The sequence below is a fragment of the Anolis carolinensis genome, unplaced genomic scaffold (assembly GCF_035594765.1).
Source record: "Anolis carolinensis isolate JA03-04 unplaced genomic scaffold, rAnoCar3.1.pri scaffold_18, whole genome shotgun sequence".
Taxonomy (NCBI): Eukaryota; Metazoa; Chordata; class Lepidosauria; order Squamata; family Dactyloidae; genus Anolis; species Anolis carolinensis.
The window spans coordinates 264,467-283,751 of NW_026943828.1; the positions used below are offsets into that span (position 1 = coordinate 264,467).

The 19,285-nt window shown below is 46.6% G+C and overlaps 2 protein-coding genes across 6 annotated transcripts in view; one reads left to right on the plus strand and one right to left on the minus strand.

Moving 5' to 3' along the window:
- Nucleotides 1-19,285, minus strand: part of LOC134294628 (zinc finger protein 135-like) — a 188,194-nt gene that overhangs the window by 20,889 nt on the left and 148,020 nt on the right. The window contains exons 2-3 of one of the 5 annotated variants that reach the window (XM_062966212.1): nt 7,261-7,429; nt 3,758-6,936 (exon numbers count right to left, since the gene is read on the minus strand). The exons of 3 other annotated variants lie outside the window; for them this stretch is intronic. In XM_062966212.1, the coding sequence (XP_062822282.1) occupies nt 6,724-6,936; nt 7,261-7,429 (382 nt within the window). In that variant the 3' untranslated portion in view covers nt 3,758-6,723. Of the gene's footprint in view, nt 1-3,757; nt 7,430-19,285 lie in introns of those variants that run through there. One more of the 5 variants, XR_010001415.1, reaches the window with a different exon arrangement.
- On the plus strand, nt 56-14,567 carry LOC134294617 (zinc finger protein 160-like). Its single transcript, XM_062966187.1, has 2 exons — nt 56-110; nt 7,417-14,567. The coding sequence occupies exon 2, from the start codon at nt 7,625-7,627 to the stop codon at nt 9,335-9,337; it is 1,713 nt and encodes a 570-aa protein (XP_062822257.1). The 5' UTR covers nt 56-110; nt 7,417-7,624; the 3' UTR covers nt 9,338-14,567.

Genomic DNA, 19,285 nt, shown 5'->3' on the forward strand with positions numbered 1-19,285 from the left:
GAGGGGCGGGGCTTCTTCCTGGCTGGGCCTGCGCAGAGCCTCTCTCGCCGCCATTGTTTTCTGAGGCGCTTCCTCTAGAGCCGCGAAAAGAGAGAGAGAGAGAGAGAGAGGTTGGTATTGATATTGATATTCTGTCTGGATTGCGTGTCTCTGGGTCTCTCTTTGGGGAGGGGAGGGGAGGGGGCGGGGCCTGCCTCCCTCCCGGAAGAAACGAGGCCTCAATGGCCGCCAAGGCCCCCCCTCCCCCTCCCCCTCCCTTTGGACTTGTTTGTTTATGTGTTTATTGTTTACTGCATTTCTATCCCGCCCTTCTCACCCCGAAGGGGACTCACAGCGGCTTAGCAATGGTATGTACATACAGGACAATAGATTATTAGCATAGCACAAGATCAGCATTATCTATTTCTATATTGTACTATACTGCAACATTACATGTAATAGGTAATATACAATTATAATAGTGTAGTATTATATTGTATTACATTATATTGTACGTATATACTATAATATATTAGCATAGCACAATATCAGCATTATCACTATATTGTAATGTACTGCAACTGGTCGGTTGATGTCAGTTGATTATGTACTTTTATGATGTTTTTCTTTTTCTTGTTTCAGTTGTTCTCATTGTATTGTTTATTTGTTATATGTTTTTAATTGTGTTATAATAATAATAACAACAACACCAACTTTATTTTTATATCCCGCCTCCATCTCCCTGAAGGGACTTGGGGCAGCTTACACAGGGCCAAGCCCAAGTGGTACAAACATTGTAATAAAACAAATTGATAAAACATAATAAAATTACATTAAAAATAAAACATGGCTTGATAAAAGACCTGAGGATGCTCATAAAAATGACCTGGAGGCCTTGTTTATGCTGGGCTTGGTCTCCATGCAAGCTGCCCCGAGTCCCTTCGGGGAGAGAGATTGTGGTGGGATATAAAAATAAAGTTGTTATTAGGGTTGTCAATATCTATATTTTCCAATTCCCAATCACTTCCTTGTTCCTTCCTTCCCACCTCACTCCATTCTTCCTTCCCTTCCTTCCTCCTCCCTTATTGTTATTTATTTATTTATTTAGGTAAACGTAAAGGTTCCCCTCCCCCAGTGGCGCAGCGGATTAAACCTCTGAGCTGCTGAACTTGCAGATCCCTTTCTTGGGATTGCGGTTTCTATTGTAGTTGGACAGTGGCCTGAAATTATACTTGACTGGATTTGCGCTTTTGAATGAAGATTTACTTAATATTTAGTGATCCAAATAATATCAATTCTTGAGTATGACTTGTGTCTCTCTATCAGAGAAGAAGGTTTCGTTCTTTTCTTCTGGGTGTAAGAACCTCCAGAGATCTATGATTGACAGTTTTTCTACCCTAATCCAGAAGCATTTTTCCTTGATTCTCTTGAATTGGCTTTATAGTTTTTCAAAATCCATATTGAAATCCACAATAGAGTTGCAGTCAATATCCTCCATCTCTTTCCAAAAAGTTTCAAAGAAAGAAGCTTTTGCATAGTTAGAAGCATAAATATTGACAAGTGTTTTCTTTGTTTGTAATTTTATCATTGCCATTAGAAATCTTTTTTTTATCTTAACCATTTGAGGTTGCCAGAATTTGAGGATATACAATAACAGGCCATTTCTTTTGGAAGTTCCTGCTGAAACCAATTCTTCTCCCACTCTTTTTGGTTAAAAGTATTTCCTGGCCTGTTGTTTAAGGCGTGTCTCCTGCACCACTATTATATTAGCATTTTAAAATATAATTTTAATTGACAAAAATATTTATTACAGTGTTATAAAATGAGAATATCAGGGACAGGAAAGGGTCCTGGATAAGAGTAGGGACAACTACCACCTGGGTGAAGGTGATTTTTTTTTCTCGGGGTATAAGGTAGAACATGGGATGGAAAGAAGGGAAAAGACAGAGAAGGGGATTTTGTTGACCTCCAATCTTCACTGGGGTTTAAAAGTCTGCATTTCATCTATTATTTAATTAGTGGGTCTCCCATTCGTCCTTTCTCCAGATGTGAACAATGCAGTGGGCCTTTCCGCACACAGAGTGCTCACCGGGAGGGAAGAGACGCGGCCGGCGGAGACCTTTCCCGTTGGGCACAGCTTCCGACCTTTGCCGACCACGTCTCACCCCTCCCGGCGGTGTACATTACAGTGTAACTTGGTAGAAAGTTGCTAACCACCATTGCTAACAGCTTCAGGACCTTTCCTGTTCCCCCTCAGCCACTTAAGTACCTGGAGGGAGGGCCCAAGTTGACCCGCGCCTGATCTACCCAGGGACTCCATTATGTTGGATGAGCCAGACTCTACTGTACTGACTACTGGGACTCAGTGCTGCAGAATCCTGGGAGCTGTAGCTTCATGTGGTGTCTAAATGTCTCTGCCACAGAAAGCTCTTGCCTTCTTAAACTACAACTCCCAGGAATTTGGTCTCAGTGAGCAGTTAAAATGGAGTCACGCTGCATTAGTGGCCCAAATCAGGGAAGCCTTACAGAATCAAAGGAAACCATGTAGGCCTTTTGGAGACTCCTTGAAGGCCTCTTCCCTCCCAAAGGCATCCCGGGAAGACCTTTCCTTTCTTTGCACAACTTCCAGTTCCCTCTTGATTTCCTTTTGCCTGTCCAAACTTACAGGTCATGTTTTGATTGACAGGAGGGGCGGACGGGACTGGCTTATCTCCTCGCCTTGCTCTTTCCTCGCTGTTCGACTGAGGGAATGAATGGCCTGAATGGAACTTCGTTCAGCATGGACTCATTTTGGGAACATCCCAACAAGCCTCAGTGTGGGTTTGAATGAGCCGGGTGGGAAGGCAGATCCTTGGTCATTTGGAGGATTTCTTCGTCCCCAAGCTCGTATTATATAATATGCGCCAGGTTATGCATATATAGGGTTGTTGTATGTCTTTCGGGGTGTGTGGCCATGTTCCAGAAGTATTCTCTCCTGATGTTTCGCCCACATCTATGGCAGGCATCCTCAGAGGTTGTGAGGCATGGATAAACTAGGCAAGGAAGGTAAATATATATCTGTGGAGAGTCCAGGGTGTGACAAGAGTCCTTTGTCAGTTGGAAGCCAGCATTAATGTTGCAATTAATCACCCTAATTAGCATTGGAAAGGTTTGTCTCTTGCCTGGGGGGCATCCCCTGTTCAGAGTCATTAGCCGTCCTTGGGGCTCCTCTGCCCTCAGAGTGTTGCTTCCCATTTACTGTTCTGAGTTTTGAGTTTTTTAATACTGGTAGCCAGATTTTGTTGAATTTCATGGTTTCCTCCTTTCTGTTGAAGTTGTCCACATGCTTGTGGATTTCAATGGCTTCTCTGTGTAGTCTGACATGATAGTTGTTGGAGTGGTCAAGCATTTCTGCATATATAGATTGTATAATTATATATACAGTATATTACTAGCTTGGGTCCCCAGCGTTGGCCCAGTTATTCGAAAAAGTAATTTTTTAATTGTACAAATTCATGGTTCAGGTGTTTCTCACTTTTAGCTGCCAGAACCTCCATGCCATCTTGCATCGCAGCTTTCTCCATTTTGTCGGGTATTCTTCTGGTCTTGCAGTTCAGACTCACTGCTGGCATGATGCTCCTGGTGGCTGACATCTGCTGTCGAGCATTCCTTAGAGCAGATCATTCTCGTTTCCCAGCAGGAGGGAGTCCTTGCTGTCCCAGTCGGTGCATGGGTCCCTGTGCTCACTCTCTCTGTGTAGGGCCGTGGGCTTTGTCCTTCCCCATTCTAGCTGGTGGGGCCTGTCGGGACTGTCCTTTCTCTCCCTGGGCCGATGTGGCTCCCTCCAGCACTCTGCTGCTCGACGGCTTTCCTTCCCGCATGGGAAACAAGGATCCCGTTGTCCTTTTCTTTCCTGGCTGCTCAACCATCCTTGTGGAGGATTCTGTGGACCTCCTCCTCCCAAGGCTATTGCTGTCAGTCCTTGGAAGGTGTAGGACACAAAGGTAGGCTCACACAGCTGGGGCTATGGAAACTTTATTGAATCCGCCTTGCCAAGATGATCACAAAGCTTACACTGTCCCTTTTCCGCCAGCCCCCCCAGTATATCAAGATGCTTCTTCCCTCCCTCTCCCACGTTTCCCCCTTACCATTCACACCTTCCCGTCAACAGTTCTTTCCCATGTTTGAAACCCAGAGCAGGTCATAAATCAGTCTTTCCAAACAAATGGTCTTCCTCTTCCGGCTCTCCCCCCCCCCCCCCGCCCCTTTGCTCTGGTCGGATGTGAAAAGGTCAGTTGGCTTTTTGCATCCTGACAATTGCGGTGTTTCTCCTGATGACGCCATCCCTGGCTCCTTGTCTCACTTGCTCTTTGTCATGCTCCACTCTCCCCGCTAAGATGATCCATTCCTCTAGAGACCTGGGACTCCTTGGCCCACAGAATACTGGGTCAAACTCTGTGGTCCTCTATTCTCTCCCAAATTTAGTGACTCTTCTGGGTCTTCTCCCAGAAATGACGGGTCGAGTGCTAGGGCAGCCATGAGAGCTGCAGTCCCACAGGGGGAGAACTCCTGCGGGGTTGTCTCTAAGGCCTCGCTAGGTGTCCAGTCTCTGACATCCTGCTGCTACACACCTCTCATTGTTGGTAGAGAAAGAGCCTTTCGAAGAGACAGGGCTTAATGTCAGAAAGAAAGTTGCTTCTAAGCTCTAACCCTAATGCACCAGGTTATATCTCTTCCCTGTTTCCTTTCACCGCCTCATTGTTTACACATTCCCATGGAACCTAACTGCTGTCTCCATAACAACCATTATGGTTACCTTCCCTCTCCCACCCTTGATCACCCAGATGGTCATCATTAACAGCTTCTTGTTCACAGCTCTTTGATGGCATGGTCACTCCTAAGGCTTCCTTCGAAGATAGAGTGATCCATGACAGCTGATGCCTTATTGAATGGCAACTCCCAAAAATTCTATAGTATTGATCTATGGCAGCTGAGGTTGGACTCAGTTTGTGTTTGTTCTACATGGTAGGTGTGTCCCAGGTCAGGGAAGCCTTTCAGAAGCAGAGAACAGCATTTTGGACCTTGTAGAGGCCACTTGGGGCGCTTCCAGACAGCACTAAATCACGGGTTTTAAACAGGGGCAAAAGATCCCAGAACTTCAGAAGAGGTCCACATACAGACCTGTTGGTCCTGGGATTTCTGCCTCCATTGTCCAGACTTGCTGCTTTGTTCCGAGAGTTAGAGGCTCCCAAAATGGTTGCTGCAGGACTTCTGCCTGAAACCTCAGCGGGTTTTTTTTTTAAAATGGCAAGATGCAGATTTGCAGAGATTCAGATATGCGGATCACTGCAACAGTTCCGTTCTTTGTCCTGGCCAGAGAAACTGCCCTCCAAACGTTTCATGAAGTATTTGCCACACAAACAAACCTAATGGGGCAGGGCCACCTTGCCCAAGTCAGCACTGCACAATAAAACAGGAACAGGCAATTGTAAGCCAGGAACAGAAGTTTGTCCTTATCTTCTACTTTTACAGCCTGGCTGCCTGGCCATCTGTCCAGACAGATTTGGTTGTGTACTTGTGGCATCGAACAACAGGGCGCTGTTCCTAGGTTCCACATGACTTTCCCTATTAGCCACCTGCATGACCTTGTCTCTATATATTTACATTCCTCTCCAGCACGTCCCTGTCCCAACAGCCCGTAGTAAGCATTTGTCATTTACGTTACCCATGTTGTCAGCACACACCCAATGAGGAACCAACATGTATAGCCTGGCAATATCATCATGTTGTTCCCTGGCGCAAGTACACTACAAAACCTGTCTTCACCGATGGCATACAACAAAGTGTGAGTAATTATAGTAATGATGGCATTCTGTTCCTGGTTTGAAAGTGTCTGCTCCTGTGTCATTGTGTACTGCTTACTGTGAAGGTACTTGTTGCACCCCAGGAACTCGATTTTTCGGCCACAACCTTCATTAAACAGGTGAAGGGTGAAGTTCCTCTTCCCTGGCCAAAGTTTTTGCCTTCTTACTCGAGTGTCACCTTCCTTTTAGGAACCAACCAATCATGAACAAGCATCTAAAACCCGGGAACAAACCCAGTTCAAAAATCCTGTGATTTCCGATTCCAGGGACATGCAGACATGCAAAGATCTGGATATTTGGCAAAAACCACGATATTCCCACACCTGGAAATCTCACGTTTTTTGCCTTTTCTAGCGGTTGCTTTTGGGTTTACAGGGAACGGTGTCTGGCCACCCTACTGTTTACTACGGAAGCTCCTGGGATGAAGGGACTGTCTGGACGGGCCCTTGGAGGCATCCTCCGAAAAGTATCCAGGCAGCCTTTTTTCCCCACAGCCTCTGTTTTTCTCAAGATTTCCTTTTGGTTGGCCAAATATTGAGGCTCATACTTTTATTTAATGCCGGGGGAGGGGGCAATTGAATTATCTGCTCCCTCCCTTTTCCCTCTGTTTTGCTCATGCTCAGTAAGTCATTTGTGAGGCATCTTCCAGGACAGGAATGGACAGAGTGGGTGCCGTTCTTCCCCAGGTTGGGATTTAATGGCTTAGATTACGGCAGACACGTTCCTACAACCCTGTGCACATAACCCGTGTTTCTCTCAATCGCCTTCACCTCCTGAAAAGCCTTTCCCCACAACAGAGGGCAGGAAATAGAGGCGGAAATGGACAGGGTGGAAAGGGCTGGGCAGGAAGGAGGATTTCCCGACTGCGCTGTGCCTGTGAATTTGCATGCCGTCCTGCGGCTCAACCAAGGGAGTGAACAGCCCAACGGGGACTTAGTCCAGGCGAGACCAGTTCTGTGGACATCTCAGCATGCCTAAATGGGGTGTTGAATTTGCCAGGCAGGAAGGCAACGTCTTTGGGAATTTGGGGTTCCTTTGAGAGATGTAGGAAATGTGGTGGCAGCAGAGGTCCAATTTGGGATGCACAGGAGACGGACCTGGGATCCCTTGTGGCCTGAAAGGGAACCTGAAATTCATGAAATCATCAGGAAAGGGATCATTGTGCCTCTTAAGATTTAACTTATGCTGGTAATTCAAGGAAACCCATTATTCAGAGTGAATGACGTCCTGTCTATGGTCTGTTTGACTGTCTGCCTTGTGTTTCTTTAGCCATGTTTAGGTCAAGCCAACAAAACCAATGTGGTTCTTTAGTATTGTACGAAGGTCCCTTTTTCTTCCATCCATCCCTCTTTCCTTCCATCAATCACTCATTATTTTCATCCTCCCTCCCTTCTTTCCTTCTGAATCCATCCCTTATAGTTCATAAATCTGTGATCACCTTTGCTTGTTTCTGTGTGTCCTTGAGACCCTTCATATCTCCATTTCTGGGTAGTTCAATTTTCAACACAAGCACTGAATGGAAAAGAGGATCATCTTGGAAATAAAGGAAGTTTGCAGGTTCATGTTTAACCTTTTGCTCTTCTTTCTTGATCAGGGAAATGAAGACCCTATGAAGTCACCACGGGCATAAAAAGAAAATATCAATATCTAGTGGAGATTGAGGAATTTGGAAACCAAAGGGCAATAATGAAAGAAATCCTGTGGGAAGAAGAAATCCTCTCTAGGTGCCAATCTTGTGGAACTCAATTTTGATCAGAAAGAAAAAGGGAACACTCACGTGTGCATATCACAAAACTGTCGACATGGAGGAGAAACCCTATACATGCCTTGAGTGTGGAAAGAGCTTCAGTTGGAGGAGCAATCTGCTACTGCATGAAAGGACTCACACTGGGGAGAAACCTTTTAAATGCCCGGAGTGTGAAAAGAGCTTCACTCATAGTTCAGGCCTATATTCACATCTAAGGACTCACACTGGGGAGAAACCTTTTAAATGCCCGGAGTGTGGACAGAGCTTCACTGGGAGTTCAGGTCTACGTTCACATCAAAGGACTCACACTGGGGAGAAACCTTTTAAATGCCCGGAGTGTGGACAGAGCTTCACTGAGAGTTCAGTTCTACGTTCACATCAAAGGACTCACACTGGGGAGAAACCTTTTAAATGCCCGGAGTGTGGACAGAGCTTTGCTCATAATGGAAGTCTACATTCACATCAAAGAACTCACACTGGGGAGAAACCCTATAACTGCCTGGAGTGTGGACAGAGCTTTACTCAAAAGGGACACTTAGATTCACATCAAAGGACTCACACTGGGGAGAAACCCTATAACTGCCTGGAGTGTGGACAGAGATTTGCTTTTAGTTCAAATCTACATTCACATCAAAGAACTCACACTGGGGAGAAACCCTATAACTGCCTGGAGTGTGGACAGAGCTTTGCTCGTAGTTCAGGACTACGTTCACATCAAGGAACTCACACTGGGGAGAAACCCTATAAATGCCTGGAGTGTGGACAGAGCTATACTCGTAGTTCAGGACTACGTTTACATCAAAGAACTCACACTGGGGAGAAACCCTATAAATGCCTGGAGTGTGGACAAAGCTATACTTGTAGTTCAGGATTACGTTCACATCAAAGGACTCACACTGGGGAGAAACCCTATAACTGCCTGGAGTGTGGACAAAGCTTTGCTCAGAAGGGACACTTACATAGACATCAAAGAACTCACACCTGGGAGAAACCCTATAACTGCCTGGAGTGTGGACAGAGCTTTGCTCGTAGTTCAAATCTACGTTCACATCAAAGAACTCACACTGGGGAGAAACCCTATAAATGCCTGGAGTGTGGACAAAGCTATACTTGTAGTTCAGGATTACGTTCACATCAATGGACTCACACTGGGGAGAAACCATATAAATGCCTGGAGTGTGGACAGAGCTTTGTTTGTAGTTCAGGACTACGTTCACATCAAAGAACTCACACTGGGGAGGAACCCTATAACTGCCTGGAGTGTGGACAGAGCTTTGCTCGGAAGGGAAGCTTACATAGACATCAAAGGAGTCACACTGGGGAGAAACCCTATAAATGCCTGGAGTGTGGACAGAGCTTTGTTTGTAGTTCAGGACTACGTTCACATCAAAGAACTCACACTGGGGAAAAACCCTATAAATGCCTGGAGTGTGCACAGAGCTTCACTCGGAAGGGAAGCTTACATAGACATCAAAGAAGTCACACCGAGGAAAAACCCTATAAATGCCTGGAGTGTGGACAGAGCTTTGTTTGTAGTTCAGGACTACGTTCACATCAAAGAACTCACACTGGGGAGAAACCATATAAATGCCTGGAGTGTGGACAGAGCTTTGCTCATAGTTCAGGTCTACGTTCACATCAAAGGATTCACACTGGGGAGAAACCCTATAACTGCCTGGAGTGTGGACAGAGCTTCATTCAGAAGGGAAACTTACATACACATCAAGGAACTCACACTGGGGAGAAACCCTATAAATGCCTGGAGTGAGGACAGAGCTTCATTCAGAGTTCAAGTCTACGTTCACATCAAAGGACTCACAACTGGGGAGAGACCCTATAAATGCCTGGAGTGTGGGCATACCTTCAATCATAGTGGATATCTACGTAAACATCAAAGGATTCACACGGGAGAAACCCTATACATGCCGGGTGTGTGGTAAGAGCTTCACGCAGAGTTCAGGTCTACGTTTACATCAAAGAACTCACACTGGGGGGAAACCATAGAAATGCATGGAGTGTGGACAGAGCTTTTCACAGAATAACATTATACATAGACATCATAGAATTCAGAGAATTCACCCTGTTAATTGACACCAGAGTGTCATTCTAACATGTACAAAAGCAACTTGCAAATTTTGGAAATGCAAGCTCAAAGTTGGGACATTTCATCACATGTGGTGTATTGTAGAAAGATTGAACTAAAAATACAGTGTTCCCTCACTTATCCCGGGGGTTAGGTTCCAGGACCACCCACAATAAGTGAAAATCCACGAAGTAGAGATGCTATATATTTCTACATTATTTTAGTAGTTATACACTATTTTAAGTCTTTATCAAGAAATCATGTGTTGATAAATCGCCTCCTTCTCCTCTTGTTGCCGCTTGGGCTCCTTTTCTCTCCCTTTGGCTTCTCCTTCCTCCCTTCCTTAGGCTGTACATTGTAATTTAGTATTATTTATAGTCGTCTTTTAGAATTTATTGAAAAACCGCAAAACAGCGAATCCACAAAGAGCGAAGTAGTGAGGGAACTCTGTATGTTCCATTCTGGAAGTAATTATATTATCTAAAGGGAATAGAATAATGAGAGATAAAAATTAACAGATAGAATTAGGCCTTTAGGCATGTATCCCTGTCTGTTAGTTCAGCTGTATGAAGGTAACTGTTTCGCAGGTCTGTTTGTTTCTGATTTAGTTTTGTATCTCATGTAATAATAATAATAATAATAATAATAATAATAATAATAATAATAATAATAATAATAACAACTTTATTTTTATACCCCGCCCCATCTCCCCGAAGGGACTCAGGGCGGCTTACATGGGGCCTTGCCCGATAAAACAATCAAATACAGTAGAGTCTCACTTATCCAACACTCGCTTATCCAACATTCTGGATTATCCAACGCATTTTTGGAGTCAATGTTTTCAATATATCGTGATATTTTGGTGCTAAATTCATAAATACAGTAATTACTACATAGCATTACTGCGTATTGAACTACTTTTTCTGCCAAATTTGTTGTCTAACATGATGTTTTGGTGCTTCATTTGTAAAATCATAACCTAATTTGATGTTTAATAGGCTTTTCCTTAATGCCTCCTTATTATCCAACCTATTCGCTTATCCAACATTCTGCCAGCCCGTTTCTGTTGGATAAGTGAGACTCTACTGTATCAAAACACAGCAAAAAAACAGTTATCCAATAAAAACATCAATTACAGTAAAAACAATTGTTAAAATCAACATAAAACATACAATATTAACACTGGAGACTAATTCATAGAACTCAGGCAAAGTGCAACATGGGCCGAAATGGGGAAGGTAATTTCACAGTTGAAATGGACAAAGTGCAATATAGCATTGGCAACACCTCGAGAATGGGGCTATTATAAAATGGGCAGATAGATCAGTCCAACACCAAAGTATCAATGCCTTTTGAAAGAGCCAGGTTTTTAAGCTCCTACGGAAGGAGAGGAGGGTAGGGGCCTGCCTGATCTCTCTAGGGAGCGAGTTCCAAAGCCATGGGGCCACGACGGAGAAGGCCCTCTCTCTCGTCCCCACCAACCGCGACTGCGAGGGTGGTGGGAGCGAGAGAAGGGCCTCCCCCGACGAGTGAAGAGAACGTGCGGGTTAGTAGGGGGAGATGCAGTCTCTAAGGTAGGTGGGTCCCAAACCGTTTAGGGCTTTGTAGGTGATAACCTGCACCTTGAATTGAGCCCTGAAAGTAAATGGCAGCCAGTGAAGCTCCTTAAACAGAGGCGTTGAACGCGCCCTGTAATTTGCTCCGGTTAGAAGCCTGGCTGCCGAACGCTGTACTAGTTGTAATTTCCGGGCCATCTTCTAAGGCAGCCCCACGTAGAGCGCATAGCAATAGTCCAGTCTAGAGGTAACTAAGGCATGGACCATCATGGTCAGATCAGACTTCTCGAGGTACGGTCGCAACTGGCGCACAAGTTTTAATTGTGCAAAGGCCCTCCCGGCCACGGCCGACACCTGAGCCTCAAGCGTCAGCCCCGAATCCAGGAGGATCCCCAAACTGCAGACCTGCGCCTTCAGGGGGAGTGCGACCCCGTCAAGCACAGGTTGCCACCCAATACCCCGATCGGACGTACGACTGACCTGGAGGACCTCTGTCTTGTCGGGATTAAGTCTCAGCTTGTTCACCCTCATCCAGGCCAACACAGCGGCCAGACACTGGTCCAGAATCCGAGGGGCTTCCTTGGATTTAGGTGGAAAAGAGTAGTAGAGATGGCGTAGAGATGGCACTGTACTCCAAAACTCTGGATAACCTCTCCCAGCGGTTTCATGTAGATGTTAAAAAGCATGGGGGACAGAATAGAACCTTGCGGGACCCCACAGGTCAATGGCCAGGGGTCCGAGCAGGTGTCCCCCAGCTTCACCAACTGGGAACGGCCCTCCAGAAAGGCCCTGCAGTACCCCCAAGGCCCATCCCAGAGAGCCGGCCCAGAAGGATACCATGGTCGATGGTATCGAAAGCCGCTGAGATGTCCAAGAGAACCAGCAGAGTCACACTCCCCCTGTCCAGCTCCCTGCGGAGGTCATCCACCAAGGCCACCCAAGCCGTCTCGGTACTGTAACCAGGCCTGAAGCCAGACTGACAGAAGTAGTTAGTTTCATGTGTAGTTGAAGCATTATATACAATTTCTGCCTTTTTTGTAATGTTGCTTTTAATCTCTCTTTTTTGATTTTTATTTTTATTTTTTGCCATAAAGAGGGGGATTTATAAGGGACAAAACTGCTGAAACCGTCAACTTGTTTTCTTCTGAACCCAAAGGTTTCCTGTTCTTTGGCTGCCGAGTGTTCAGGGAAGAGTGAGGTCTGTGAGATGAGTGAGTAGAAAACATGACACAATTTAGATAATGGTTTGTGACACAACAACAACCCTTGTAGTAGTCAATGGGATATTCTGTATGCCTTCTTTAATGTCAAGTAAGACAATTTCCCCTTATGTCTGGAGGCTCTGTCGAACTGGCTACGTGCTAGTAGACTGAAGGTGAACCCGGCGAAGACCGAGATTCTCTGGCATGGCCGCTCGACTGGTCTGACCCACTTGCTACCCACCTTCGATGGTGCTGCCCTATCTCCTTCGCCTACCGTTAAGAGCCTGGGTGTCGTTTTGGATTCACAGCTGACAATGGAAGCTCAGGTCGCTGCTGCCAGCAAACAGGCCTTTTCCCACCTACGACAAGCGAGGCAACTGGCACCCTATCTATCTGATGAGGCACTGGCAACGGTCATCCATGCCACGGTCACGTCTAGGCTGGACTATTGCAACGCCCTGTATGTTGGCCTTCCGATGTCCACGACCCGAAAGCTCGTATTGTTCAGAATGCGGCAGGCAGGCTACTCACAAGAACACCCATGAAATGCCACATCACACCAGTGCTGCAGCATCTGCATTGGCTTCCAGCTGATTACCGTGGTCTATATAAAATGCTAGTCCTGACTTTTAAAACTCTTTACGGCCAGGGCCCATCGTATCTTAGGGACCGTCTCTCCTTCTCCCATCATCGGAGGTCGCAATGACCATCCCACTGAGACTTACTTTATGTACCGGGTCCTAGAGAAGTGCACTTGGAAAGGACCAGACGCAGAGCTTTTTCTATTTCTGCCCCTGCCTTATGGGATGCCTTGCCGCCCCATATGAGAGCCATGCGTGAGTTGGGGCCTTTGACCCTCGCACTCAAGACCTGGCTCTTTACTAGAGCTTTTAATCTATGTTAATTTTATCAATATTTGTATGTATATATTTTTATCCTTTACAATTTTATCTTGTAAATCGCCTAGAGCATCGTGGATGGAGGGCAATTAATAAATAGTTAAATGATGATGATGATATTGTGCTCAGATACAAAGATTTATAAAGGAAACACCACAATGGATATAAAACAATGGGAAGCACGGGAAGCAGATTATGTGTGCTCACCACACCTCACACAGATAGGACCACGTGTGCTATAAACATGGAAGATGTGATACATTCACACAAGATACAGGAATGGGATGACTTTGTGTTACTACTGTTCAGCTAATGTTATGGTCTGATGGAAATATAATAGAACCCGATAAACAAACATTCGGTTGAAATGTAAATGTAACATAACTTTTGTTCAAGATGATGAAACTGGGAATTTGGTGTACGTGATGGAGAATGGAGACAGTGAAATAGACTTGAAGTTTAAAAAGTTATCCATAAATATAAGATAAGGAATTAATTGGGAAAAATTAAATATACTAGTAAAAACGAATCAGCAGGTGAAGAAACATTTGGAGAGTTATGAGGAAAGAAGTAAGAAAGGTTTTGTTAGGATCCAAGAGGTTGATGGAGAACGTCAGAGCGTGGCCGCAGAAGGAAGCAGCCCGACAGAACGTCACTGGTGTGATGAAATCAACGGATATTCACCCAAAGCGGCAGCAGCATGTTTACATCTATTGATGCACCCAATAGTAAGGTGAGGGCTACAAGGAGGGACTGATCGATTTTCTGTATTTGAAAACAAATTGCAATACTTAGAAACGCAATTGTGAACTGTGATGTATGTTGACTCTATTGAGAGGGTTGATGAGCCAAAGGGCCTGCATTTCTTTTCTATTTCTATTCTATTTCTGATTGCTTTTAATTATGCATTATTAAGGTGTCTGCTTCAACTTATTCTATTAAAGATGCAACCTGCCTTCTTCCAGAGGAGAGGCAAGTGTCCGTATGTCGCCACTATGTTTCCGGAACATCTTGTGGTTAATGTGGTTAAGCTACTTACTGGAACATAAGTGAACAACATGTTTTTCTACCAATGTTGTTTATGATAAAGGAAGCACGCTTGCAACACTCTGTACTGCTCCAAAGAAATGAGGAACTTCTTAGTTGTAAACAAGGGCATTATATATTGAGCTTCATTTCCAATGTTCTTCACGGCGGTCACCTTTGATTTGTCCATCCGTCTATACTGCAGTATAATAAAGGTACTTGTTTTAAACTCTGTTGGGCTCAGATTGGATCCATAGCGCTTTGACAAAGTTCCCGGTATTTAAATCTGTGAGCGGTTCGCTTTTCCGCTACATATAACTATATTAAACTGATTATATACATAGAATTGACACTGAATCAGACATGTGATACAATAAAGTAGTATTGATGTATCCAGGGCGTGTGTGTAAGAAACGGGAGTGTGTTTGTGTGGGTGCTTGTGAAGAAAGAAGAAACGGGCCTCAAAAGAAAACGGAGTTCACGCAAAGTGTGACATGGGACGGACTTGGGCGGTGAAGAGTGAGGCTTGTCGGCTCCAACGGGATGGGAGGAAGGGGCTGCCGCAGAAAGGCCGGGGGAGATGGCCTGAGGAGACGGAGTGGCCGCTGGAAGGCCGGAGCTAGCCTCTTGCCCCCCGGGGCTGGTGTGACCCACTTGGATCGGGGGGGGGGGGGGAGCTGCACTCAAGGGAGTGTGAGATCCTGCCCCCTCTCCTCCTTCGGAGCCTGCTTCTTCCCCCAAAATGCCTGCGGGTTGGTCCTCTCTCTCTCCTTCCTCCAGGCTGGTGCAGGCAGAAGCTAGAGAGAGTAAGGGATTTAGAGCAAATTGTCAGGCTTGTCAGCTCCAACTGTGTTGGTGTGGGTTCGTCTTCTTTGAAAGAGAGCCCAGGCACACAAGGGCTGAAGATCCCATACGGCTTTAATGTTCAGAATACAAGAGTCTGCTCCACTGCCCGTGTATATAGGCCTAGCTACAGTATCATCAGGAGCCTCCGGTGGCTCAGTGTGTTAAAGCGCTGAGCTGCTGAACTTGCAGACCGAAAGGTCCCAGGTTCAAATGCAGGGAGCAAAGTGAGCGCCCGCTGTTAGCTCCAGCTTCTGCCAACCTAGCAGTTCGAAAACATGCAAATGTGAGTAGATCAATAGGTACCGCTCCGGCGGGAAAGTAGTGGTGTTCCATGCAGTCATGCCAGCCATATGACCTTGGAGGTATCTACAGACAATGCCGGCTCTTCAGCTTAGAAATGGAGATGAGCACCAACCCCCAGAGTCGGACACGACTGGACTTAACGTCAGGGGAAACCTTTACCTTTACCGTACCATCAATCACTCTAGAGTCCCTTTCCCCCCACCTCAGGGCAATTGGGTTTTATGGCTGGTTCATGTGTCCTGTCCTCCCTTTTGGCCCATGGCCATGTGCTCTCCGTCAGTGCTCTGTGTCCGGAGATGGCATGAGATGGGGATCATGGCATCAGATTCTGATGAGTTGAGTTGGGTTCATTTGAGTCAAGTTGGGTTCACTTGACTTGAGTTGGGTTCCGTTGAGTTGTCCAAGATTTGAGTTGTATTCATTTGGGTTCGGTTGAGTTGTCTTGGGTTCCATTGAGTTGAGTTGGATTCTGATGAGTTGGGTTCTGATGAGTTGTCCAAGGCTTGAATTGTATCCAGTTGGGTGTAAGGCTTGTCAGCTCCAACTGTGTGGTGTGGGTTAGTCTTCTTTTAAAGAGTACACACAAGGGCTGGAGATACCTACGGCATTATTGTTCGGAATATGAGTCTGCTCTACTGCCCGTATATATAGGCTAAGCTACAGTATCAAATCACCCTGGAGTCCTGGCGCCTGGAGGTTGCCCATTCCCACATTCCAGAGTCCCTTTTCCCCACCTCGGGGCAATTAATAATAATAATAAAAATAATAATAATAATAACTTTATTTTTATACCCCTCCCCAAAGGGACTCGGGGCAGCTCACATGGGGCCTTGCCCGATACAACAATCAAATATCAATCACAAAGCCATAACACAATTAACCCAATAAAAACATCAACATCAGTAAAAACAATCATTAAAATGAACATGAATCATGCAATTAAAATCAGGGGACTAAATTCATAGATCCCGGGCAAAGTGCAGAAAATACCAAAATGGAGAGAGGTAATTTCACACTTAAAATGGACAATAAAGTGCAGTGTAATAATGGTAAGGCATCAGGGATGGGGCAATTATAGAATGGGCAGACAGGTCAATCCAACAACAATTAAATGTCAAAGGCCTTTTGAAAGAGCCAGGTTTTTAAGCTCTTCCGGAAGGAGAGGAGGATAGGGGCCTGCCTGATCTCTCTAGGGAGCGAGTTCCAAATCCGGGGGGCCACGACGGAGAAGGCCCTCTCTCTCGTCCCCACCAACCGCGACTGCGAGGGTGGTGGGAGCGAGAGAAGGGCCTCCCCCGACGAGCGAAGAGAACGTGCAGGTTCGTAGGGGGAGATGCGGTCTCTAAGGTAGGTGGGTCCCAAACCGTTTAGGGCTTTGTAGGTGATAACCTGCACCTTGAATTGGGCCCGAAAAGTAAATGGCAGCCAGTGGAGCTCCTTAAACAGAGGCGTTGAACGCGCCCTGTAATTCGTTCCAGTTAGAAGCCTGGCTGCCGAACGCTGTACTAGTTGTAATTTCCGGGCCATCTTCAAAGGCAGCCCCACGTAGAGCGCATTGCAATAGTCCAGTCTAGAGGTAACTAAGGCATGGACCATCATGGTCAGATCAGACTTCTCGAGGTACGGTCGCAGCTGGCGCACATGTTTTAGTTGTGCAAAGGCCCTCCCGGCCACGGCCGACACCTGAGCCTCAAGTGTCAGCCCCGAATCCAGGAGGACCCCCAAGCTACGGACCTGCGCCTTCAGGGGGAGTGCGACCCCGTCAAGCACAGGTTGCCACCCAATACCCCGATCGGACGTACGACTGACCTGGAGGACTTCTGTCTTGTCGGGATTAAGTCTCAGCTTGTTCACCCTCATCCAGGCCATTACAGCGGCCAGACACTGGTCCAGAATCCGAGGGGCTTCCTTGGATTTAGGTGGAAAAGAGTAGTAGAGTTGGGTGTCATCCGCGTAGAGATGGCAACGTACTCCAAAACTCCGGATGACCTCTCCAGCAGTTTCATGTAGATGTTAAAAAGCATGGGGGACAGAATGGAACCTTGCGGGACCCCACAGGTCAATGGCCAGGGGTCCGAGCAGGTGTCCCCCAGCTTCACCAACTGGGAACAGACCTCCAGGAAGGACTGGAGCCACTGGAGTGCAGTACCCCCAAGGCCCATCCCAGAGAGCCGCCCCAGAAGGATACCATGGTCGATGGTATCGAAAGCCGCTGAGATGTCCAAGAGAACCAGCAGGGTCACACTCCCCCTGTCCAGTTCTCTGTGGAGGTCATCCACCAAGGCGACCAAAGCCGTCTCGGTACTGTAACCAGGTCTGAAGCCAGACTGCGAGTAGTCCAGAAAATCAGTATCTTCCAAGAATCCCTGGAACTGAGAGGCAACCACCCGCTCCAAGACCTTGCCCAAGAATGGAAGGTTAGAGATTGGCCTGTAATTACCAAGATTGGTCGGGTCTAATGAGTTTTATGGCTGGTTCGTATGTCCTGTCCTCCCTTTTGGCCCATGGTCATGTGCTCTGTGCCAGCGCTTTGTGTCCGGAGATGGCATGAGATGGGGATCACAACATGAAGCGAGGAATCAACAAGGCGTCTCTCACCTGGCAAGACGGAACGAGGGCCCAGTAAGGCGTATCCGAATAACAATGGAAAATAAAGTGTGCAGGTGGGACCCATAAGTCCTACAGCCTGAGATGGAGAATGTTTTGAAAGCATGCCATAAGAATGGAAGGAACAGCACGTTCCCCGAAAGAAGGACTAAATCAAATGCCTCAAAGATTCAGCTCGCTTTTTCAGAACTGCGGCTACGGAGCGTCCACACCTGTCGGGAGAACCTGATCACCTCTTCCGGACAGGGTCTGTGTGTGTGAGTATGGATGTATGCATGTGCGTGTGGGTGAGAGCTCTCTCTAGATGTGATTTTGATACGATTCTGATGTGATTATCAATAAATGTTACATGAAAAGTGTTAAAACCAAATTTGGTCTCTAAAAGCACCTCACTGATCCCTCTGCTGCTGCTCAGTCGTTTAGTCGTCTCTGACTCTTCGTGACCTCATGGACCAGTCCAGGCCAGAGCTCCCTGTCGGCCATCACCGCCCCCAGTTCCTTCAAGGTCAAGCCAGTCACTTCAAGGACACCGTCCATCCATCTCGCCCTTGTTCGGCCTCTCTTCCTTTTTCCTTCCATTTTCCTCACCATCGTGATCTTTTCCAAGCTTTCCTGTCTCCTCATGATGTGGCCAAAATACTTCAGCTTTGCTTCTAATATCCTTCCCTCCAGTGAGCAGCCACTGGGCATTATTTCCTGGAGGACGGACTGGTCGGATCTTCTTGCCAAGGTCCAAGGCACGCTCAGGATCACTGGTATCACTGTCCTTGAAAAGGTTTGTCGCGATGGGATTTTGTATTGCGGACACAGCAGTTCCACGAACCGCACAAAGCCTTCTTGCTCTATCATTCTGAAGGGATGGTGGTCGAGAGCCAGCATCTCTCCCAGACGCTGAGTGATCTGCTCAACGGTGGGTGCCGTTCCCCCTGTTCTCTTCCTTCCAATGGAATGGCCCCAATTGTCCAAGGTTAATTGAGACCCTCTCCCAGCAGACCGTAACGGAGAAGAAGGAGAGCTCAGGGTGCTGCTTGCGGGGCTAAGGGATCCCCCTCCCAAGGGAATTGAAGGATGATGTCTCTTCATGTGGTACCGCAAGCCAGTGGTGGACAAATGCCTGAGGTCTTTACCCCTGCTAATGTGCATCCCGCAGTGCCTGCACACAGCCAAGGAAGACTGTTGGGAATGGACCGTGAA